The following is a 26319-nucleotide window of genomic DNA, read 5'->3' on the forward strand; positions in this document are numbered from 1 at the left end:
TGCATATCAAATTAACCAGCACAGGGCCTAATTCACTGAGGCTTGCAATTGCAACGCTGTTTACAGCGGCTTTCCAATTGCAATCTTTAGCAATGCAAATGCAGGAGATGCATACCACCTCCTCCCTTCATTTGCGCTGCGATCGCATATGAGACGAACATCGCGACCATCAGTTTGTCGTCGCAGGTGACCTTGCTAGGCCAAGGTACTGCACCCACGACGCAGTGCTTAGCCTTGCCACACCCGGGAAAACGGGGGTGACACGCCCCCGTGTTCCTGAGCACTGGCTATCACCGTCCCTCCCTGCGAAGGCCTCTTCCGGTGCCGAGATCGCTGAACGGACCATCGGGGAATGCAGTAAGGATCGCATAAGCGTTCCTTACTGAATCACCCCAACTGTCTCCTGGTGTGTCCTAGTTGCATCCCATTGCAACCAAGACCTCATTTTGTCAAAAACAGATGCCCGATGCCAACAGAGGTGCACAAGACCGGTCAGCTCACTCATGCCAGGCATCTCTCACTGTGTGACGTATTGAGGCAAGCTGTATGGAGATGACACAAATAAGGAAATAATTCTCTAGTTCTCACTCAGGAGAGAAAGGCCTGTGCTGTGCAACAAAACGTTCCTTCAGTCCTTAATATAGTAGATAAAACACATGCAAAGATTCTGCTTTTTTCCTAACTTTTACAGTTTGTGCACAATTTACTAAACAATGCAATTAGCAGCGATACCAAATGGGCTGCTGTTTTTACAGATGTAGATTTTTTATTTTTACTTTGCAACTTTTCTATCTTAAAATTCTAGTATTTTTAATTATTTTTAAATTGGGGAGACCCCAGTTTGTATGACAGGTCTCCCATTTTGCCAGCCCTTAAGATTTAGTGTAAACTGCTGGAAGATGTAGTTCCCCCTGCTGTTGCCTCCGGACACATATAGAAGGGTCACACACATGGGGGGATGGGGGATCACACACCTGACAGGGTTCTCACACACACTTACACCACTGCTGCAGAAAACCAGATCCAGACATGCTGGAGGAAGAAGACATAGCTTCAGAAAGTGAGTAATTAAGGTCTAATTAAGCTAACTGGACACTTCCAATTGCTTCATTAGTCATTGGGGGTGAGGGAAGAGGAAAGGGTCTCAGAGCAAGTCCTGCAGATTTTTCCCAAAAGTAACACTTTTTGGTACAATCAAATTTGATCTAGTGGTGCGATAAAAATAATAAAAGAAAATAGGATTTTGATAACCTATCGGTAAATCCTTTTCTCCTAGTCCGTAGAGGATGCTGGGGACGACATCAAGACCATGGGGGTATAGACGGGATCCGCAGGAGACATGGGTACTCTAAAGACTTTTCATTGGGTGTGAACTGGCTCCTCCCTTTATGCCCCTCCTCCAGACCCCAGTTGTAGGAACTGTGCCCAGGGAGACTGACATTTCGAGGAAAGGAATTACTTAACTAGTGGCGAGATATCTACCAACTCACACCCTCAACTATGCCACACACATGGCATTCAACATAACACACGCCAACAGGAATGAACTAATTGCAGCAACATGCTGAAACCAAGATAACACAACTTGTGTAACTGTAATAACTAAACTGCAGGTAAAGTACGCACTGGGACGAGCGCCCAGCATCCTCTACGGACTAGGAGAAAATGGGATGCTGGGGACGACATCAAGACCATGGGGTCTATACTAAAGCTCCAGTACGGGCAGGAGAGTGCAGATGACCCTGCAGCACCGATTGACCAAACTTAAGGTCCTCATCGGCCAAGGTGTCAAACCTGTAGAACTTAGCAAATGTGTTTGACCCTGACCAAGTAGCTGCTCGGCAAAGTTGTAATGCAGAGACCACCCGGGCAGCCGCCCAGGATGAGCCCACCTTCCTAGTGGAGTGGGCCTTTACCGACGTCAGTAACGGCAATCCAGCCGTAGTATGAGCTTGCTGAATCGCATTTCTAATCAAACGTGCAATAGTCTGCTTGGAAGCAGGACAGCCAATCTTGTTGTGATCATACAGGACAAATAGAGTCTCTGTTTTCCGTATACGAGCCGTTCTAGCAACATAGATTTTCAAAGCTCTAACCACATCTAGAGATTTTAAATCAGTGAATGTGTCAGTAACTACTGGCAATACAATAGGTTGGTTTATGTAGAAAGATGAAACCACCTTCGGAAGAAAATGTTGACGAGTCCTCAACTCTGCCCTATCTTCATGGAAGATCAGGTTAGGGCTCTTGTGAGACAAGGCCCCCAATTCAGACACCCGCCTTGCGGATGCCAAAGCCAAGAGCATCACCACTTTCCAAGTGAGAAATTTCAGCTCTATCTTTTGTAGAGGCTCAAACCAATCCGATTGAAGGAACCGCAACACCACGTTAAGGTCTCATGGTGCCACTGGAGGCACGAATGGAGGCTGGATGTGCAGAACCCCTTTCACAAAGGTCTGAACCTCTGGAAGAGAGGCCAATTGTTTCTGGAAGAACACTGACAAGGCTGAAATCTGGACCTTGATTGATGCCAATCGAAGGCCCGCCTCCACACCATCCTGCAAAAAATGGAGAAAACGTCCTAAGTGAAACTCTTCCGTAGGAGCTTTCTTCGATTCACACCAAGATACATATTTTCTCCAAATACGGTGGTAATGTTTCGACGTTACTCCCTTTCTGGCCTGAAAAAGGGTGGGGATGACCTCCTCGGGAATACCCTTCCTGGCTAGGATACGGCGCCCAACAGCCATGCCGTCAAACGTAGTCGCGGTAAGTCTTGGTACACACACGGCCCCTGCTGCAGCAGGTCCTCTCGAAGAGGAAGAGGCCGAGGATCTCCTATGAGTAACTGATGAAGATCTGGGTACCAAGCCCTCCTTGGCCAGTCTGGGGCAATGAAGATTGCTCGAACCCTTGTTTTTCTTATGATCCTGAGTACTTTTGGGATCAGCGGAATTGGAGGGAAGACATACACTGACGGAAACACCCACTGGGTCACCAGTGCATCCACTGCTACTGCTTGAGGGTCTCTCGACCTGGAACAGTATCTCCGAAGCTTCTTGTTGAGACGAGACGCCATCATGTCTATTTGAGGAACTCCCCAAAGACTTGTCACTTCTGCGAAGACTTCTTGGTGGAGGCCCCACTCTCCTGGATGGAGATCGTGTCTGCTGAGGAAGTCTGCTTCCCAGTTGTCTACTCCCGGAATGAATATTGCCGACAGAGCTTGTAGATGTTTTTCTGCCCAGCGGAGGATTTTTGTCGCCTCTGCCATTGCCGCTCTGCTTTTCGTTCCGCCCTGCCTGTTTATGTATGCGACTGCTGTTACATTGTCCGCCTGGATCTGCACGGGACGGTCTTGAAGAAGATGTACCGCTTGTTGAAGGCCGTTGTAAATGGCTCTTAGCACCAGAACGTTTATGTGAAGGCAGGCTTCCTGTTGTGACCAACGTCCCTGGAAGTTTTCTTCCTGAGAGACTGTTCCCCAGCCTCGGAGACTTGCATCCGTGGTTACCAGGACCCAGTCCTGAATCCCGAACCTGCGTCCCTCTAGTAGGTGAGAGCTGTGTAACCACCACAGGAGCGAAATCCTGGTTTTTGACGACAGGATTATCTTTCTGTGCATGTGTAGGTGTGACCCCGACCACTTGTCCAACAGGTCCCACTGGAATACTCTGGCATGGAACCTGCCAAACTGTATGGCCTTGTAGGCCGCCACCATCTTCCCCAACAACCGAATGCACTGATGGATCGACACACTGGATGGTTTCAATATCTGTTTTTTAACCATTATCTGGATTTCCAGAGCCTTTTCCAGCGGAAGAAATACTCTCTGAACTTCTGTCTCCAGAATCATCCCGAGGAAAGACAACCTTGTCGTCAGTTCCAACTGTGACTTTGGGTAATTTATGATCCACCCGTGTTGTTGGAGTATTGACAGAGAGAGTGATATGTTTTGTAACAACTGCTCCCTGGATCTCGCCTTTATCAGGAGGTCGCCCAGATAAGGAATTATATTGACTCCTTTTTGACGAAGGAGGACCATCATCTCCGCCATCACCTTGGTGAATACCCTCGGCGCCGTGGAGAGACCGAAAGGTAACGTCTGAAATTGGTAATGGCAATCCTGAACCACGAATCTCAGATAAGCCTAGTGAGGAGGATAATTGGGAACATGCAGGTAAACATCATTTATGTCCACCGACACTAAGTAGTCCCCCTCCTTCAGACTGGCAATCACTGCCCGAAGTGATTCCATCTTGAACTTGAACCTTTTTAGGTAAAAATTCAGATCCTTTAGATTTAGGATCGGTCTAACCGAGCCATCCGGCTTCGGAACCACAAAGAGGCTTGAATAAAAACCCCTCCCTTGTTGCGACAACGGTACCAGGACTATGACCTGGTCTTGACATGATTTTTGGATTGCCGCTGTTACTGCTTCTCTTTCTGACAGAGAAACTGGCAAGGTCTATTTGAAAAATCGGCATGGGGGAACGTCTTGAAACTCCAGCTTGTACCCCAGGGATATTATTTGCAACACCCAGGGATCCAGGCCAGATAGAATCCAATCCTGGCTGAAGAGTCTGAGACGTGCCCCCACCTGAGCGGCCTCCCGCAAGGGAGTTCCAGCGTCATGCTGGGGATTTGGCAGAAGTAGGGGTAGACTTCTGCTCTTGGGAACCTGGAGCCGCTGTGGGCTTCTTTCCACTTCCCCTTCCCCTACCTGCAAAGAAGGGGGAACCTCTCGTTTTTTTGTATTTATTGGCCCGAAAGGACTGCATTGCGGGTGATAGGTCTTTTTTGCCGGTGCAGGCGCAGAGGGCAAAAATGTCGACTTACCTGCGGTAGCCGCCGAAACCAACGCATCCAGGCCATCGCCAAATAAGGCCTCACCTTTATATGGGAGAGCCTCCATGTTTCTTTTGGAATCTGCATCCGCGTTCCACTGGCGAATCCACAACGCCCGCCTAGCCGATACTGCCATGGTAGCGGCCTGTTAACTCAAGAGTCCAATATCCTTCATTGCTTCCAGCATGTAGGTGGCAGCGTCCTTGATATTCCCTAACTTAAGGAGTATCTCATCTTTATCAGTTGTGTCAATTTCTGATGACACGCTTTCTGACCATTTTTTAATAGCGCGACTCACCCATGCGCAGGCAATAGTGGGCCTAATCAGTGTACCATTGGTAACATAAATGGATTTCAATGTCGTTTCCATTTTGCGGTCTGCCGGCTCTTTAAGAGAAGCCGTGCCAGGAGCAGGGAGAATTACCTTCTTTGTCAACCTGGAAAGTGCACTGTCTAACATAGGGGGTGACACCCACTTTTTCCTGTCCTCAGCTGGGAAAGGGTAAGCTATGTGAATCCTTTTGGGAATACGAAATCTTTTATCAGGATTCACCCACATCCCTTCAAACAGAGCATTTAGTTTGTGTGAAGGCGGGAACGTGACTTTGGACTTCTTTTCCTTACATAAATACGCCTTCTCCTGAGGTACAGGAGTGGTTTCTGTAACCTCCAACACGTCCCTATAACCACAATCATATATTGTATATTTTTTGCCAATTTATGATCTATCTCTCTGGATTCACTATCGTCGCCACAAGAGTCAGAATCCGTGTCGGTATCAGTGTTTACAACATTTGCAAATGGTCTCTTATGTGACCCAGAGGGGCCGCCCGCATAAGGAATAACAGCATCCTGAAAAATCACATCTTCCAGAGATTTTCTCCAGCATGCAGCCTTAGATTCAGACTTATATAATCTACGGTTAATCAGATGCATACCGTCACGTATCTCTTTCACCCATGCAGGCTCTTGGTGTGCTGGTAGCGCCACCACATTACAACTCTGTGTCCCTAAGATGGCTTCCTCCGGGGAGGAACTCCCTGCCTCAGACATGCCTCACACGTGTACAGCACACCAACAGACACACTGGGACTTATTTCGGGGACAGACCCACAGTAAATCTGTCAGAGGGACACAGGATAGGAGCAGCCAGTTTCTAACCCCAGCGCCAGTATTCCCTGTGAACATAGAATGTCCACAGCCAAACAGCGCCTTTAAACAGTAATTCACATTATTAAATGCACCACAATCGCTTTGTGACCCCCCTTAATAGCACCCTGTACTTGTCATAAGTGGAGGAGAGGACCAGCGTGTTCTCTGCAGCCTGAGGAGAGAGAGAAAATGGCACTGAGTAGTGTGCTGGCTGCCTGAGGAAGCTCCGCCCCCGCAATGGCGCATCCTTACACTCATATAAAACACTAATATTTATACTGGCGGGGGTAGGGCTGTGCCGGCGGCAACTTATGCCCCCTTTTAGCCAGTTTTGAGGTATTTTTCTTGCTGCCCAGGGCGCGCCCCCACGCCCTGCACCCTGCAGTGCCTGTGTGTGTGGGCAGCAATGGCGCGCTGCGCTCCCGCCAGCCACGCCGCACCTCAGCCGTCACTTACTTGATAGAAGATCATTCTTCTTATACTCACCTGTCTTCTGACTTCTGGCTCTGTGAGGGGGGTGACGGCGTGCTGTGGGAGTGAGCATCTAGACACGGCTAGCGTTCAGTTCCCTTCAGGAGCTAATGGTGTCCTGTCAGCCAGAAGCAGAGACATGAAACTCTGAGGAAGTTGGTTCTGCTTCTGCCCCCTCAGTCCCACGAAGCAGGGAGTCTGATGCCAGCAGATCTCCCTGAAAATAAAAAAACTAACATAAGTCTTTTCAGAGAAACTCAGTAGAGCTCCTCAGAGTGTATCCAGCCGACCTGGCACATTTCTAAAACTGGGGTCTGGAGGAGGGGCATAGAGGGAGGAGCCAGTTCACACCCAATAAAAAGTCTTTAGAGTGCCCATGTCTCCTGCGGATCCCGTCTATACCCACATGGTCTTGATGTCGTCCCCAGCATCCTCTGGGACGTATGAGAAATAAAAAAAAAATAGGATTTTAATACCTACCGGTTTCGAGGAAAGAATTTATTGTTTAAACACGGCGAGTGTCATACCAGCTCACACCTCGAACATGCCGCAGAACGTGGCATTCAATAGAACACCAGCCGACGGCATGAAAAATATACAGCAATATGCTGATCGAAAATGTAACACAACCTGTGGGTAAACACGACCAATAATAGCATACCGCATGCCATGGCATGAATAACGTCAGCAACCGACTTGACTGAAAAGAAACACCACATGAGTGTAACCACCAATAGCTGCAGATACAGTATGCACTGGGACAGGCGCCCAGCATCCTCTACGGACTAGGAGAAAAAGATTTACCGGTAGGTTTAAAATCTTATTTTCTCTTACGTCCTAGAGGATGCTGGGGACTCCAAAAAGGACCATGGGGTTTATACCAAAGCTCCAGACCGGGCGGGAGAGTGCGGACGACTCTGCAGCACCGATTGAGCAAACATGAGGTCCTCATCAGCCAGGGTATCAAACTTATATAATTTTGCAAAAGTGTTTGAACCCGACCAAGTAGCTGCTCAGCAAAGCTGTAACGCCGAGACACCTCGGGCAGCCGTCCAAGAAGAACCCACCTTCCTAGTGGAATGGGCCTTTACCGATCTTGGTAACGGCAATGCAGCCGTAGAATGAGCCTGCTGAATCGTGTTACAGATCCAGTGTGCAATAGTCTGCTTGGAAGCAGGCGCACCAAACTTGTTGGCCGCATATAGGATAAACAGTGCCTCTGTTTTCCTAATACAAACCGTTCTGGCTACATAGATTTTTAAAGCTCTGACCACATCAAGGGACTTGGAATCCTCCAAGACATCCGTAGCCACAGGCACCACAATAGGTTGGTTCATGTGAAACGACGAAACCACCTTGGGTAGAAATTGAGGACGAGTTCTCAATTCCGCTCTATCTACATGGAAAATCAGGTAGGGGCTCTTGTGAGACAAGGCCGCCAATTCGGACACCCGCCTTGCAGATGCCAAGGCCAATAACATGACCACTTTCCAAGTGAGAAATTTCAAGTCAACCGTTTGAAGAGGTTCAAACCAATGTGATTTAAGGAACTGTAACACCACGTTAAGGTCCCACGGTGCCACTGGGGGCACAAAAGGAGGTTGGATGTGCAGTACTCCCTTCACAAAAGTCTGCACTTCTGGAAGAGAGGCCAATTCCTTCTGAAAGAATATTGATAAGGCCGAAATCTGCACCTTAATGGAGCCTAACTTTAGGCCCATATCCACTCCTGTCTGTAGAAAATGGAGAAAACAACCCAGCTGGAAATCCTCCGTAGGAGCATTCTTGGATTCACACCAAGACACATACTTCCTCCAGATACGGTGATAATGCTTTGCCGTTACCTCCTTCCTAGCTTTAAGTAGAGTAGGGATGACTTCTCCTGGAATACCTTTCCTAGCTAGGATCTGGTGTTCAACTGCCATGCCGTCAAACGTAATCGCGGTAAGTCCTGGAACACACACGGCCCCTGTTGTAACAGGTCCTCTCTGAGAGGAAGAGGCCAAGGATCTTCCGTGAGCATTTCCTGAAGATCTGGATACCAGGCCCTTCGAGGCCAATCTGGAACAATGAGTATCGTCTGAACCTTTGTTCTTCTTATGATTCTCAATATTTTTGAGATGAGTGGAAGTGGAGGGAACACATAGACCGCCTGATACACCCATGGTGTTACTAGTGCGTCCACTGCTATCGCCTGAGGGTCCCTTGACCTGGAACAATATGCCCGAAGCTTCTTGTTGAGGCGTGACGCCATCATGTCTATTTGAGGGAGTCCCCAGCAACTTGTCACTTCTGCAAAGACCTCTTTATGAAGTCCCCACTCTCCTGGATGGAGATCGTGCCTGCTGAGGAAGTCTGCTTCCCAGTTGTCCACTCCTGGAATGAAGACTGCTGACAGAGCGCTCACACGATTTTCCGCCCAACGAAGAATCCTGGTAGCTTCTGCCATTGCTGCTCTGCACCTTGTTCCGCCCTGTCGATTTACATGCGCCACGGCTGTGATGTTGTCTGACTGGATCAGAACGGGTAGGTTGCGAAGATGCTCCGCCTGTCTCAGGCCGTTGTATATGGCCCTTAATTCCAGCACATTTATGTGTAGACAAGCCTCCTGGCTTGACCATATTCCCTGAAAGTTTTTTCCCTGTGTGACCACTCCCCATCCTCGGAGGCTCGCGTCCGTGGTCACGAGAACTCAATCCTGAATTCCGAACCTGCGACCCTCTAGAAGGTGAGCACTCTGGAGCCACCACAGGAGAGAGATCCTGGCCCTGGGGGACAGGCTTATCATCCGATGCATTTGGAGATGGGACCCTGACCACTTGTTCAGTAGGTCCCACTGAAAAGTTCTTGCATTGAACCTGCCAAACGGAATGGCCTCGTAGGCCGCCACCATCTTTCCCAACACTCGAGTGCATTGATGACCCGACACTCTTTTTGGTTTCAGCAGATCCTTGACCATGTTCTGGATTTCCTGAGCTTTTTCCACTGGAAGAAAAACCCTCTGTCTTTCCGTATCCAGAATCATGCCCCAAAAACGACAGCCGAGTTGTTGGAACCAACTGCGACTTTGGCAAATTTAGAAGCCAGCCGTGTTGTTGTAGCACCCTCAGAGAGAGTTCCACGCTTTTCAGTAATTGTTCTCTTGATCTCACTTTTATCAGGAGATCATCCAAGTACGGGATAATTGTGACACCCTGCTTGCGCAGGAGCACCATCATTTCTGCCATTACCTTGGTGAAAATCCTCGGGGCCGTGGAAAGCCCAAACGGCAACGTCTGAAATTGGTAATGACAATCCTGCACAGCGAATCTCAGGAACGCCTGATGAGGAGGGTATATGGGGACATGAAGGTATGCATCCTTTATGTCTAGTGACACCATAAAATCCCCCCCGTCCAGACTGGAGATCACTGCTCGGAGAGATTCCATCTTGAATTTGAATCTCTTCAAATACAGGTTTAGCGATTTTAAGTTCAGAATCGGTCTGACCGAGCCGTCTGGCTTCGGGACCACGAATAGCGTTGAATAAAAACCCTTTCCCTGTTGTACCAGGGGAACCATGATAATCACTTGCTGTTGACACAGCTTTTGTATTGCCGCTGAAACTATTGTTCTCTCTGGGAGAGAAGCTGGTAAGGCAGATTTGAAAAATCGGTGTGGAGGCACGCCTTCGAACTCCAGTTTGTACCCTTGGGTCACAATTCCTAGCACCCAAGGATCCAGATCCGACTGAACCCAGACCTGGCTGAAGAGCTGAAGACGTGCCCCTACCGGTGCGGACTCCCGCAGGGGAGCCCCAGAGTCATGCGGTGGATTTGGCAGAAGCCGGAGAGGACTTTTGCTCCTGGGAACTAGCCGTAGCTGGTGTTCTTTTCCCTCTTCCTCTACCTCTGGCGAGGAAAGATGATCCACGCCCCTTTCTGAATTTATGAGACCGAAAGGACTGCATCTGGTATTGAGGCGTTTTCTTTTGCTGTGGGGGAACAAAAGGCAAAAAAGAAGACTTACCCGTGGTAGCTGTGGAAACCAGGTCCGCGAGGCCATCCCCGAACAAAACTTCACCTTTGTAAGGCAAAGCCTCCATAAGTCTCTTGGAGTCAGCATCACCAGTCCATTGACGGGCCCACAGTGACCTCCTAGCTGAAATTGCCATGGCATTGGCCCTTGATCCCAAGAGGCCAATATCTCTCGCAGCCTCCCTTAGGTATAATACTGCTTCCGTGATGTGACCCAAAGTTAACAGAACAGTATCCCTGTCGAGGGTGTCCATGTCAGATGACAAGTTATCTGCCCAACCTGCAATTGCGCTACTCACCCATGCCGACGCAACCGCCGGTCTGAGCAGGGCTCCCGTAGTCGCATAAATTGATTTTAAAGTGGTTTCCTGCTTGCGGTCCGCAGGATCCTTTAGGGTCGCCGTGTCCGGGGACGGTAGGGCCACTTTTTTGGATAACCTCGTCAAGGCTTTATCCACCGTGGGTGATGATTCCCACCGTAACCTGTCCTGTGAGGGGAAAGGATACGCCATAATAATTCTCTTGGGAACCTGCAGCCTCTTGTCTGGAGTTTCCCAAGCCTTTTCAAATAGAGCAAATAATTTTGAAAAAAAGGTTTGGTAGAATGACAGAGGCGCTCCTTGTAAATTGGATTCCCTGCTGCCTCCCCCTAACACCACTGGATTAGACCCAAGAATAATCCAAATTTGAGCAAAAAACTAAACAAGGTGTATGGGTGTAGGAAGTTGGCGCTGGAATAGGGGCGAGTGATAAAGCTGATGATTCAGCTGGGGGTTATTGTTTTTAAGTGAAGGAAATGAATGAGTACTTATCTTGATGATATTCCAGTAGGTTCCTGGTCCCTAATAGGGAGATGTTTTCCTCCAGTAAAAATGGGATCATGCAACGGGATGGTATGAAAAACACAAAACAATAGCAGCGTTTTGAGTTGAAAATCCTTAGTGGGATCTTATATACGAAATCTGCATTTATGATAATAGGTGTGTAGATAGATTTCTACAGATAGAATGATCATACCTCACTTACGTAAAGTGAGTGAGGTTTAATGCGTATAAAGGTTTCTTTTATATACTGATACTGTAATCTTCAGCGTACCTAATTTACAATAAAAAGTATGGGTATAAACTCATCAAGGTATCTTTTTAAGCTGAGCTGCGTACCGGTACTCAATGGTAAAGGCGTTTTCAGTCTGCACATCAAGGTTCTCTTTATCAAGCCTCGAAACGCGTTGGCTGGGAGGAGGATTTTGCCCGCTTGGACTGGTTTCTGCACGGCTGGGGAAAGGTACGACCTTCACAATTTATTTTTTAAAAGTTCCCTTGGTACCGGGCCATTTGGTCTGGATTGTAAATGGTCATACATGTTCCTGTGTCTGGCAGCTCACTTTCCTCGTGGTCAATACTCCATATGTGTGTAAACCTTTTATTTGTTTTTATCCAATAAATCCCTTTTTCTATATGGGTGGTTCATTAAATATGCCGATTGGATAAAGATACCTTGATGTGCAGACTGATAACGCCTTTACCAGTGAGTACCGGTACGCAGCTCAGCTTAAAAAGATACCTTGATGAGTTTATACCCATACTTTTTATTGTAAATTAGGTACGCTGAAGATTACAGTATCAGTATATAAAAGAAACCTTTATACGCATTAAACCTCACTCACTTTACGTAAGTGAGGTATGATCATTCTATCTGTAGAAATCTATCTACACACCTATTATCATAAATGCATATTTCGTATATATAAGATCCCACTAAGGATTTTCAACTCAAAACGCTGCTATTGTTTTGTGTTTTTCATACCATCTTGTTGCATGATCCCATTTTTACTGGAGGAAAACATCTCCCTATTAGGGACCAGGAACCTACTGGAATATCATCAAGATAAGTACTCATTCATTTCCTTCACTTAAAAACAATAACCCCCAGCTGAATCATCAGCTTTATCACTTGCCCCTATACCAGCGCCAACTTCCTACACCCATACACCTTGTTTAGTTTTTTCAAATAGAGCATTCAGTTCATGAGATGGGGGAAACGTTACCTCACGTTTCTTCTCCTTAAACATACAGACCCTTGTGTCAGGGACAGAGGGGTCCTCTGTGATATGTAATACATCTTTTATTGCTATAATCATGTACTGAATACTCTTGGCCACCCTTGGGTGTAACCGCGCATCATCATAGTCGACACTGGAGTCGGAATCCGTGTCGGTATCAGTGTCTGCTATCTGGGTAAAGGGACGTTTCTGGGACCCTGATGGGTTCTGTGATACAGGAATATCCATGGATTGCCCCCATGCTTGGTTCTGAGACTCAGATTTGTCCAACTTTTTATGCAATAAAGCCACACTTGCATTCAAAACAATCCACATGTCTACCCAATCAGCAGTCGGCGGTGCGGACGGAGTCATTACCACATTCTGCTCCGCTTCCTCCCTCGAAGAGCCTTCCGCTTCAGACATGTCGACACACACGTACTGACACCCCCAAACACACTGAAATATAGGGGACAGACCCACAATGAGGTCCTTTGGAGTTTGCCAGCTCACACCCAGCGCCGCCACAGTCTGAAATATTAACAATACCTCAGACCTGTAAGCGCTTTTATATATAAATATATATATATCAAATCAGCACCAAATTATTCCCCTCGTTTTGCACCCTGTCACTTGTATATAGCAGGGCAGGGTCCGGGAGCAGCGTCTCTGCAGCAAGCTGTGGAGAAAATGGCGCTGGTTACAGCTGAGGGAAGAAGCCCCGCCCCCTTGATGGCGGGCTTCGGTCCCGCTATTATTTATACTGGCGGGGGTTTGTATACCATGCCTATGCAGTGTATATACTATGCCAGTCTAGTATCTGAGGTAAATTTTGCTGCCCCCTGCACCCTGCACCCTTGTAGTGCCTTGTGTGTGTGTGGGAGCAATGGCGCGCAGCGCGACCGCTGCACGGTACCTCACGAAGTTCTGACGTCTTCTGCTGCCTCTGATGCCTTCTTGCTTCCTATACTCACCCGGCTTCTATCTTCCGGCTTTGTGAGGAGGACGGCGGCGCGGCTCCGGGAACGAACAGCTAGACGACACCAGTGTTCAGACCCTCTGGAGCTAATGGTGTCCAGTAGCCTAAAGGTGTGTACACACGGTGAGATCTTTTCTTCCGAATCTGACTATATAGTCAGAATCGGAAGAAAAAATAGTGCAGATCGCAAGGTGACAGTCACCTTGCGATCCCGATCCGATGCGCGGCCCCGCGCGGTCGGCATCGGCAGAAAAAATAGACTGTGCAGGCAAGTCAATCTTGACTATCTCTATAGAAGAGATAGTCAAGATTGACACTTAGCCAAAATCGCACAGTACCAGGATCGCAAGCACACTCATTATGTGCTTGCGATACTGGCTAAGTGCCGACCCGGCCCCCCGTCGCACAGTGAGAATCGGTTAAGTCCGAATCTCACCATGTGTACACACCCTTAGAAGCAGAGCCCATCAGTCTAGGAAAGTGGGTCTGCTTCTCTCCCCTCAGTCCCACGAAGCAGGGAGCCTGTTGCCAGCAGTGCTCCCTGAAAATATAAAACCTAACAAAGTCTATTTTCTAGAGAAACTCAGTAGAGCTCCCCAAGTGTGTGACCAGTTTCCTCTGGGCACAGGAGCTAACTAGAGTCTGGAGGAGGGGCATAGAGGGAGGAGCCAGTTCACGCCCATTTAAAGTGCCCATGACTCCTGCGGAGCCCGTCTATACCCCATGGTCCTTACAGAGTCCCCAGCATCCTCTAGGACTTAAGAGAAAGTAAATTTTCGCCCCAAAACACACAAGTTCAGTGAAACCTGTGTGTTTTTGGTAGAAACAGCCCCGTATGTTTTCAGAGATTTTACTCCGCCTGCTGAAGAGTGACTGCGGGTAAATGAATATCCCCCTAAAACGGAGCAAGCCAAAAACTGAGAAAAAAGTGCACAGTATGGGAACAATGGGGGTAATTCCAAGTTGATCGCAGCAGGAAATTTTTTAGCAGTTGGGCAAAACCATGTGCAGTGCAGGGGGGGGGGGGGGGCAGATATAACATGTGCAGAGAGAGATAGATTTGGGTGTGGTGAGTTCAATCTGCAATCAAAATTGCAGTGTAAAAATAAAGCAGCCAGTATTTACCCTGCACAGAAACAAAATAACCCACCCAAATCTAACTCTCTCTGCACATGTTATATCTGCCCCCCCCTGCAGTGCACATGGTTTTGCCCAACTGCTAAAAAATTTCCTGCTGCGATCAACTTGGAATTACCCCTAATGCCAGGCGTTTGTAGCCATACGGTGCACAAAGAACAGGTATATGAGGACACAGCTGTATATCCAGATTACATGTTTGCCCTGTGCTGCCCTCTGCTAGAGGAACCTTTGTGTAACATTTTAGAAAACAAAATAAATGCTTGAGGCCAAAGTATGTTCCTTTTTTGGAAGAAGACACATCAGGCTTCTCCTGTAAATAATACTGAGTTTGTATAACCATAATACATTATCAGTGGGCAGAGAATGTTTCTTTTTTACTTAATATTCTACTGAAAACCTACAAGGTAATAATCTGTGTGTCTGACAACTGCGGCAAAGGCAATGCTGGTGACAATAATGTGGGTATAACCAGAGAGCCGGAAATAGAAAATCACTCACCCACACGGCTCCTGGAAGTAGGTGGTATCCGTGTGTCGGTCTAGGGCTAGTTTAGTATACGCTGTGTCTCCTCTCGAGAAGTCAGACTTGAGATCCCACATTTTACCATAAATAGTCTCTCTGCAGAATAAGAACATGATGTTAAATGCCATGTTATCTAACAAGTACAGCCAACGTTATAATAGGATTCATCCCACAACAAGATGGCGCTCATGTCTTTACCATTTTGCTTTCAATAATACATTTAATTACATTTTAAATTCTTTTAAATGGTGTAATAACCTGCACCTGACTGATACACAAGATAGGTAAAGTGGTAGCATGGTCTCGCCAGCAAACATCTGCAATCTTATCAGGGAGCCCTTTCAGCACTGCTTCTGAAACATAGTCATTTATGGAGCTCAGTGTCTAAGTCCGGGCGTCATATGGAAGGTAGATAGTAACTACGTCGACAGGGTATCCAGGTCGACAGGTCAAAAGGGTGACATGAGTTTTTTATGTTTTTTTTAGTGTTGTTTTCTCCGTAGTGTGACCGGGAACTCCAATTAGTGCACTGTGCCTCGCTCTGCTACCGTTCCAATCGTTGTCCACGTGGACCGTTAAGTATGAAAAGGTTCAAAAAAAGAAAAAAATCCTGAAAAACTCATGTTGACCTTTTGACCTGTCGACCTAGAACATGTCGACCTAGACACCCTGTCGACCTAGTTACTGTTAACCAATAGTGGTCGACCTAGAGACCGGATCCCCTAAGTCCTGTGTCCACACCAGTCCAATCATATATTTCTGCATAGCTACAGTACCTGCACAGCGGAGACCCTATACCAGATAAAGAATTACACTGCGTGTGATGCATTTTCCCCTAAAATCTTGCACACAGATATGTCTGAAACACTGTACGCGCACATCCAGTTACATGTGTCATACAGTGGTGTTTGGAGGGGATCTGGTTAGGATCCCGGCGATCGAAATAAATGACGCCCAAATCCCAACACTGCTCGGAATGCTGGCATCCCGACAAGGATCACAATCACAGTGCTGGGGTTTGCCGGGGCTGTGGACAGGTAAGCCTCAGGGGGGAAATAGGTTGAGGCTGCGGGTGGAGAGTTGGGGTTATGCTGCAGGAAGGGGTTAGGTCTAGGCACCCCCATGTAGAGTTATGGTTAGGCATTGGGGTGGGGGGGTTAGGTCTAGGCTGCGGGAAGGGGGGTGGGGGTTAGGTTTAGACACCACCAGGGAGGCTGTTGCAGTGGCCCCCTCTCCTCAGGTCCCTGCGACCTCTGTGCAGGGTGACTGAGGAGAGGGAGCCACCGCGGCAGCCTGGGCTGGTGCATCCCTGCCTGATACAGACAGACCCAGTACTGACTGCAGCTGTACACCTATCCCGCATTATATGGAGAGCACAAGGTGATGATTCGATGGGCTTGCACGCAGCATTTATACTAGCGGGTTGAGTGTGCACCTTTACAAGAAAATACTACACCATAGGCTCTTGTTCCTCTTCCCGATTCTAGATTTTCTCTGGCCATTTACCTAGTGGCATCCCGAGGGACTGAGCAGCTGCCTATAGAAGAGGAGTGTGTAGGAGCAGTGGTGAAATTCTCCCATTGTACACTGACCTCTGCTGACTGTAACACATTGATACTTGGAAATATTGAACAAGTTGAACAGGGAGACACGCACTGATCTACAATTTGAGGCTATATATATATATATATATATATTTCATTCAGCGGCACTTAGGAAAAGAACACGGACACAGAAAATGCTTTAGGCATTGAAGCATTGTTTGAGACATCACACCTGTGTTCTTTTCCCGAGTTGCGGCTGGGGCAGAGATTTGCAGTAATGACCATCGGCAGCTTCATCTAAGCCTCTTCTGATCAGCGCTTGCATACTGACCTCTGCAGCTGATAATACTTTATTCATCAGCAGTGCGGCTATATTGTATTAACATGTGGACGCCTGTTCATATTACTTGTCATTTGCTTTTCCGACTACTGTGGAAAATAAGAATTTACTTACCGATAATTCTATTTCTCATAGTCCGTAGTGGATGCTGGGGACTCCGAAAGGACCATGGGAATAGCGGCTCCGCAGGAGACTGGGCACAAAGTAAAAGCTTTAGGACTAGCTGGTGTGCACTGGCTCCTCCCCCTATGACCCTCCTCCAAGCCTCAGTTAGGATACTGTGCCCGGACGAGCGTACACAATAAGGAAGGATTTTGAATCCCGGGTAAGACTCATACCAGCCACACCAATCACACCGTACAACTTGTGATCTGAACCCAGTTAACAGCATGATAACAGAAGGAGCCTCTGAAAAGATGGCTCACAACAACAATAACCCGATTTTTGTAACAATAACTATGTACAAGTAATGCAGACAATCCGCACTTGGGATGGGCGCCCAGCATCCACTACGGACTATGAGAAATAGAATTATTGGTAAGTAAATTCTTATTTTCTCTAACGTCCTAGTGGATGCTGGGGACTCCGAAAGAACCATGGGGATTATACCAAAGCTCCCAAACGGGCGGGAGAGTGCGGATGACTCTGCAGCACCGAATGAGAGAACTCCAGGTCCTCCTCAGCCTGGGTATCAAATTTGTAGAATTTAGCAAACGTGTTTGCCCCTGACCAAGTAGCTGCTCGGCAAAGTTGCAAAGCCGAGACCCCTCGGGCAGCCGCCCAAGATGAGCCCACTTTCCGTGTGGAATGGGCTTTTACAGATTTTGGCTGTGGCAGGCCTGCCACAGAATGTGCAAGCTGAATTGTACTACAAATCCAACGAGCAATCGTCTGCTTAGAAGCAGGAGCACCCAGCTTGCTGGGTGCATACAGGATAAACAGCGAATCAGATTTTCTGACTCCAGCCGTCCTGGAAACATATATTTTCAGGGCCCTGACTACGTCCAGCAACTTGGAATCCTCCAAGTCCCTAGTAGCCGCAGGCACCACAATAGGCTGGTTTAAGTGAAATGCTGAAACCACCTTAGGAAGAAATTGAGGACGAGTCCTCAATTCTGCCCTGTCCGTATGAAAAATTAGGTAAGGGCTTTTATAGGATAAAGCCGCTAATTCTGAGACACGCCTGGCTGAAACCAGGGCTAACAGCATTACCACTTTCCATGTGAGATATTTTAAGTCCACAGTGGTGAGTGGTTCAAACCAATGTGATTTTAGGAATCCCAAAACTACATTGAGATCCCAAGGTGCCAATGGAGGCACAAAAGGAGGCTGTATATGCAGTACTCCCTTGACAACGTCTGAACTTCAGGAACAGAAGCCAGTTCTTTTTGGAAGAATATTGACAGGGCCGAAATTTGAACCTTAATGGACCCTAATTTGAGGCCCATAGACAGTCCTGTTTGCAGGAAATGCAGGAAACGACCCAGTTGAAATTCCTCTGTAGGGGCCTTCCTGGCCTCGCACCACGCAACATATTTACGCCAAATACGGTGATAATGTTGTATGGTTACATCCTTCCTGGCTTTGATCAGGGTAGGGATGACTTCATCCGGAATGCCTTTTTCCTTCAGGATCCGGCGTTCAACCGCCATGCCGTCAAACGCAGCCGCGGTAAGTCTTGGAACAGACATGGTCCCTGCTGGAGCAGGTCCTTTCTTAGAGGTAGAGGCCACGGGTCTTCCGTGAGCATCTCTTGAATTCCGGGTACCAAGTCCTTCTTGGCCAATCCGGAGCCACGAGTATAGTCTTTACTCCTCTCCTTCTTATGATTCTCAGTACTTTTGGTATGAGAGGAAGAGGAGGGAACACATACACTGACTGGTACACCCACGGTGTTACCAGAGCGTCCACAGCTATTGCCTGAGGGTCCCTTGACCTGGCGCAATATCTGTCCAGTTTTTTGTTGAGGCGGGACGCCATCATGTCCACCTTTGGTTTTTCCCAACGGTTCACAATCATGTGGAAGACTTCTGGGTGAAGTCCCCACTCCCCCGGGTGAAGATCGTGTCTGCTGAGGAAGTCTGCTTCCCAGTTGTCCACTCCCGGAATGAACACTGCTGACAGTGCTATCACATGATTCTCCGCCCAGCGAAGAATCCTTGCCACTTCCATCATTGCCCTCCTGCTTCTTGTGCCGACCTGTCTGTTTACGTGGGCGACTGCCGTGATGTTGTCCGACTGGATCAACACCGGCTGACCCTGAAGCAGAGGTCTTGCCTGACTTAGGGCATTGTAAATGGCCCTTAGTTCCAGGATATTTATGTGAAGTGACGTTTCCATGCTTGACCACAAGCCCTGGAAATTTCTTCCCTGTGTGACTGCTCCCCAGCCTCTCAGGCTGGCATCCGTGGTCACCAGGACCCAATCCTGAATGCCGAATCTGCGGCCCTCTAGGAGATGAGCACTCTGTAACCACCACAGGAGAGACACCCTTGTCCTTGGAGACAGGGTTATCCGCTGATGCATTTGAAGATGCGATCCGGACCATTTGTCCAGCAGATCCCACTGAAAAGTTCTTGCGTGGAATCTGCCGAATGGAATCGCTTCGTAAGAAGCCACCATCTTTCCCAGGACCCTTGTGCATTGATGTACTGACACTTGGCCTGGTCTTAGGAGGTTCCTGACTAGGTCGGATAACTCCTTGGCTTTCTCCTCCGGGAGAAACACCTTTTTCTGTACTGTGTTTAGAATCATCCCTAGGAACAGCAGACGTGTCGTCGGAATCAGCTGCGATTTTGGAATATTTAGAATCCATCCGTGCTGTCGTAGTACTACTTGAGATAGTGCTACTCCGACCTCTAACTGTTCTCTGGACCTTGCCCTTATCAGGAGATCGTCCAAGTAAGGGATAATTAAGACGCCTTTTCTTCGAAGAAGAATCATCATTTCGGCCATTACCTTGGTAAAGACCCGGGGTGCCGTGGACAATCCAAACGGCAGCGCTGAAACTGATAGTGACAGTTCTGTACCACAAACCTGAGGTACCCTTGGTGAGAAGGGCAAATTGGGACATGGAGGTAAGCATCCTTGATGTCCAGAGACACCATATAGTCCCCTTCTTCCAGGTTCGCTATCACTGCTCTGAGTGACTCCATCTTGAACTTGAACCTTTTTATGTAAGTGTTCAAGGATTTCAGATTTAAAATGGGTCTCACCGAGCCGTCCGGCTTCGGTACCACAAACAGCGTGGAATAATACCCCTTTCCCTGTTGTAGGAGGGGTACCTTGATTATCACCTGCTGGGAATACAGCTTGTGAATGGCTTCCAATACCGCCTCCCTGTCGGGGGGAGACGTTGGTAAAGCAGACTTCAGGAACCGGCGAGGGGGAGACGTCTCGAATTCCAATTTGTACCCCTGAGATACTACCTGCAGGATCCAGGGGTCCACTTGCGAGTGTGCCCACTGCGCGCTGAAATTCTTGAGACGGGCCCCCACTTTGCCTGAGTCCGCTTGTAAGGCCCCAGCGTCATGCTGAGGACTTGGCAGAAGCGGGGGAGGGCTTCTGTTCGTGGGAAGAGGCTGTTTGCTGCAGTCTTTTTCCCCTTCCTCTGCCCCGGGGCAGATATGAGTGGCCTTTTGCCCGCTTGCCCTTATGGGGACGAAAGGACTGAGCCTGAAAAGACGGTATCTTTTTCTGCTGCGAGGTGACTTGGGGTAAAAAGGTGGATTTTCCAGCCGTTGCCGTGGCCACCAGGTCCGATAGACCGACCCCAAATAACTCCTCCCCTTTATATGGCAATACTTCCATATGCCGTTTGGAATCCGCATCCCCTGACCACTGTCGCGTCCATAATCCTCTTCTGGCAGAAATGGACATCGCACTTACTCTTGATGCCAGAGTGCAAATATCCCTCTGTGCATCTCGCATATATAGAAATGCATCCTTTAAATGCTCTATAGTCAATAATATATTGTCCCTGTCCAGGGTATCAATATTTTCAGTCAGGGAATCCGACCAAGCCACCCCAGCACTGCACATCCAGGCTGAGGCGATTGCTGGTCGCAGTATAATACCAGTATGTGTGTATATACTTTTAAGGATATTTTCCAGCTTCCTATCAGCTGGTTCCTTGAGGGCGGCCGTATCAGGGGACGGTAACGCCACTTGTTTTGATAAGCGTGTGAGCGCCTTATCTACGCTAGGGGGTGTTTCCCAACGCGCCCTAACCTCTGGCGGGAAAGGGTATAATGCCAATAATTTTTTAGAAATTAGCAGTTTTTTATCGGGGGAAACCCACGCTTCATCACACACCTCATTTAATTTATCTGATTCAGGAAAAACTACGGGTAGTTTTTTCACACCCCACATAATACCCTTTTTTGTGGTACTTGTAGTATCAGAAATGTTCAAAACCTCCTTCATTGCCGTGATCATGTAACGTGTGGCCCTACTGGAAAATACGTTTGTTTCCTCACCGTCGACACTGGAGTCAGTGTCCGTGTCAGTGTCTGTATCGACCTGAGGTAACGGGCGTTTTATAGCCCCTGACGGTGTTTGAGACGCCTGTACAGGTATCAACTGATTTGCCGGCTGTCTCATGTCGTCAACAGTCTTTTGTAAAGTGCCGACACTATCACGTAATTCTTTCCATAAGACCATCCAGTCAGGTGTCGACTCCCTAGGGGGTGACATCACTAACACAGGCAATTGCTCCGCCTCCACACCATTTTCCTCCTCATACATGTCGACACAGCGTACCGACACACAGCACACACACAGGGAATGCTCTGATAGAGGACAGGACCCCACTAGCCCTTTGGGGAGACAGAGGGAGAGTTTGCCAGCACACACCAGAGCGCTATATATATATATAGGGATAACCTTATATAAGTGTTTTTCCCTAATATAGCTGCTGTATATATTAATATGCCAATTTAGTGCCCCCCCTCTCTTGTTTTACCCTGTTTCTGTTGTGCAGGACTGCAGGGGAGAGTCAGGGAGCCTTCCTCCAACGGAGCTGTGAGGAAAAAATGGCGCTTGTGTGCTGAGGAGATAGGCTCCGCCCCTTTTTCGGCGGCCTTTCTCCCGCTTTTTTGTGGAAAACTGGCAGGGGTTAAATACATCCATATAGCCCAGGAGCTATATGTGATGTATTTTTAGCCATTTAAGGTATTTTCATTGCGTCCCAGGGCGCCCCCCCCCAGCGCCCTGCACCCTCAGTGACCGGAGTGTGAAGTGTGCTGAGAGCAATGGCGCACAGCTGCGGTGCTGTGCGCTACCTTATTGAAGACAGGACGTCTTCTGCCGCCGATTTTCCGGACCTCTTCACTCTTCTGGTTCTGTAAGGGGGCCGGCGGCGCGGCTCCGGGACCCATCCATGGCTGGGCCTGTGATCGTCCCTCTGGAGCTAATGTCCAGTAGCCTAAGAAGCCCAATCCACTCTGCACGCAGGTGAGTTCGCTTCTTCTCCCCTTAGTCCCTCGATGCAGTGAGCCTGTTGCCAGCAGGTCTCACTGAAAATAAAAAAACCTATTTAAACTTTTACTCTAAGCAGCTCAGGAGAGCCACCTAGATTGCACCCTTCTCGTTCGGGCACAAAATCTTAACTGAGGCTTGGAGGAGGGTCATAGGGGGAGGAGCCAGTGCACACCAGCTAGTCCTAAAGCTTTTACTTTGTGCCCAGTCTCCTGCGGAGCCGCTATTCCCATGGTCCTTTCGGAGTCCCCAGCATCCACTAGGATGTTAGAGAAATTAGATTTCCAGTGGTACGGACGCCGACACGTTTGCAGTTAATTCCATTTTATAACTGAAAATGCTATTTTTGTTTTAATAATTGTCAAGAAAGACACCATTGTCATTTTTATACATATTACACTTTTACATTATATATTGTTCAATATATTTTGATACACAGAGTGGACGTTCCATTTAGGTAACAGAGGGCAGACGCCATTTCTTCTACGGATGGAGGTGGTTGCGGCTGACTTTCCAAAGAGAAGACATCCGTTCATAGATGGCTAGTGGCTAGTATACAGACGGGTGTGGATCATTAGATCGACAGTGTCTAGGTCAACAATGTTTAGGTCGACCACTGTAGGTCAACAGTCACTAGGTCGACAGGTCAAAAGGTCGACATGAGTTTTTCATGTTTTTTTGGTGTAGTTTTCTCCGTACAGTGACCGGGAAGCCCAATTAGTGCACCGTGTCCCCTCGCATGGCTCGCTACGCTTCGGGCAAGGTTCCTAGCCCCGCTACCGCTGCGCTCGGCACAGGTTACCGTTCCCAATCATAGTCCACGTGGATAGTTAAGTATGAAAAAGTTCAAAAAAAAAAATTTTATTTGAAAAACTCACTTTGACCTGTTGACCTAGAACATGTCGACCTAGAAACCGTGTCGACCTTGAAAACATGTCGACCGATAGTGGTCGACCTAAACATTGTCGACCTAGACACTGTCGTTCTTCAGGCCGGATCTCTATACAGACACCTTTAGATAAATCTTCATGATGAGCGCGTTAATACTCTTAATATACAAATGGTAGAAACCTGTGTTCTAAAATAAGTTACCGTATATGGCTGATTCTCTCCGCCACTCGCTCTGTGTCTTCCCGGGTGGCTGGAACATCATCAACAAAGGCAATACCATACAGCAGGAAGTTATACAGAAAATCTCTCAGCCCCTCGTCTGTCTCTAGGAACTCTGAGCAGCTGACTGCTGGTACGTCTGCCTCCCGGTAGATCTTCGCATTCCATAATATCCGAGGCTGCACAAGTTGCTGCTTCTGTCCTTCATAACTATTCTGTGACAACCAGTCCAAGCCATAGCGAGTCATGTGGCCATCTGGCCCTGTTACGTGGGAAAACCAGAAGTACACTGTCATGAGCAGCATCAAACAGGCTGATATAATGTAGACTTCAGCTCGTGATTTCATTGGAACCAGAGAAGATGTATATGCTTAGGTCTACACAAATTAAAGAGGAACGCCACTTTTAGTGATTTTTTTTAACAGACAGAACATGAAAAACCAATGTAACCAGCTCTGTTCCTCTAAGGAATCCACCAAAGACGGAGGACAATTTATATACAATATACAAAAGCTTTTCCCTGACTTACATGTTAGGTATAGGGTGGTCTCATCTACTCGGACGGTTGCAGGTTTGATGTCCAACTCCACACTGGCTGTGTCCAAACTGCGTTGGTTGGTTTTGGTATTGTAACAAGAAGCTGAACGACAGTGATCACGCAGCCAGACGTAGTCGAAACGCATACAGGTGCCAGAGTACACCAGTTCTGCAGATATGAAAACAATTCGTAGTTAAACTCAACACTGTAAACATGTCGGACTAAATAAGATACTAGCATCTAATATCACTGTTTTCAGAGCAGACTTTTTTCTATTATAGTATGGGGCGTATTCACTTGAACGCAGTAAATTCATTTTGCCGCGGAGTGCAGGATTTCAGGTAATCGCAGGGTTTATGGTATCTGATAAGACGTAAGTATTATAGCTGCTGTAATTTCTATAAGAAATAACACATCTTTTTCCTGCAGCTTCAGAACAGGTGCAAGCTTTGGGAAAATTGTTATTTTAAAGGTAAGAATGTTGGGACTTGATTCAAAACACCTTGGACACCACCTCTAACGACAAATTAGCTGTACTGGACCAATAGTTATACTACATGCCAATATTTGGGTGAAATTCTACAGGATAATGGATTAAAAAATATGGGACAAGTATATGGGGTGTTGTATGGATGGGACTGGTGTGTTTTAAACCTTGGTGGGAGTTACTGGTGTTTTTTTTTTTTTTTTTTTAAAGTGGCCTAAAATCACCCCAAAATCAACTTATGTACATTTTTATGCACCCCAAATGTAACCACAGTATGTAAACGGAAGAAAATAACTTGTTATTTTTTAAATCAGAAATGCAACAATCAGCCATTTAAAAGTGACAAATATTTATGTTTGGGACAGTGATGGACATCTATACTGTTACTTAATATTTATTTGTAGTTTTTTACGGTACAGGCTGATTTCCTCATTTTTTTTTTTTTTTTAATAAATTTCCCACGGGTTTTGCCGGAGAAATTACCCCAACAAATTTTTTATTTCAATTGCATAGCGCAAAAATTGCGTTCAGTTGGATATGCCGCTATGTGTAGACAGCTGTCCATCAGGAAGTTGCACAAGATTACATTACTATGACCAGTAATTCGGTTTCCATGGATACACATGAGAAGCACCACCAGAATGATAATCTCTGTTGGCGTCACAGGGAACTAAACCTGATAGAACCCACTTTTGCAGCCACATTTTATAGTTCCAATAACACTCAGAGACCGAGCAGCTGCTCCACAATAACTAGGAAAGCAGCGCCCGTCACTAGGAATATTGCTGGCACTACAAAAAAGCAGCAGGGAGGTAAATAATGCCGCGAGTGGCATCGACAGCAGCTGCGATATTCCGCCCTTTTTATGTTAAACTGGGCCCAAAGTAGGATATACTTAGCTCTGATAATACGTACCTACAGACAGTGAACACACGGCACGCTACCTGCAAGACCGTTCATATACTCGATAATGCCTGCCACTATAAGCAGGTGAAACCTGTGTTATGCACACCAGTGCCAGCAGGAATGTACTGGTGTCTGAACGGAGAGGGATGCAAAACAAATGAACTCACAGACAGACTGGGGAATATGACATTACATACATAGAAGGTGATAGGGTAACAAAATAAACACAATGTGAACAGAGAAGCCCAAAGGCTAAGAAACTGGGTGTCTCCCTAGTATTAGGAATGCTCAGATGGAAAGAAGCGAGATGTTGTGATTTAATACGTAGAGAACCCGAAATGCTGTTGCTAAGGGCAACAGCAAAACCCTAAAGGGTTACCAACGGGTGTGGCAGTAAACTCCTTGGTCAGAGATGGAATAATAGACACAAAGAGAATCTCCACAATCCTAGTCCTCACTTGCAGTGCACTGGTTCAGCTTACTGCCACTAAACTGACACCTGAACACCTTGCACAGTGAGAAAGGATTTTGGCAGGCAAGTCTGAGAATACAGCCGCAAACTTGCTAGGTTCACAGAGTAGCAAAAGAACCCCAGCAGGTTAAACGACTGACTCCAGTCTTACTGCTAGGTCTGGATTGGCAGAGTGTAATACCAAATCCCAAGGTCTATTTGCAGTAAGCAACAAACAAATACAAAGTTTACACAGTACTAGCTAGCTTTCAGGAACTGACTAACCAACAAAGATTC

The 26319-nt window shown here is 47.4% G+C and overlaps 1 protein-coding gene across 6 annotated transcripts in view; it reads right to left on the minus strand.

Moving 5' to 3' along the window:
- The window catches only part of TMLHE (trimethyllysine hydroxylase, epsilon), a 101782-nt gene that overhangs the window by 22777 nt on the left and 52686 nt on the right, over positions 1–26319 (minus strand). For all 6 annotated transcript variants that reach the window (XM_063937567.1, XM_063937570.1, XM_063937568.1 and 3 more), the window contains 3 exons: positions 24170–24346; positions 23623–23902; positions 15145–15264 (listed from right to left, as the gene is read on the minus strand). In XM_063937567.1, coding sequence (XP_063793637.1) covers positions 15145–15264; positions 23623–23902; positions 24170–24346 — 577 coding nt within the window. The remainder of the gene's footprint in view (positions 1–15144; positions 15265–23622; positions 23903–24169; positions 24347–26319) is intronic.

Source organism: Pseudophryne corroboree, chromosome 8 (genome assembly GCF_028390025.1).
Source record: "Pseudophryne corroboree isolate aPseCor3 chromosome 8, aPseCor3.hap2, whole genome shotgun sequence".
Lineage (NCBI taxonomy): Eukaryota > Metazoa > Chordata > Amphibia > Anura > Myobatrachidae > Pseudophryne > Pseudophryne corroboree.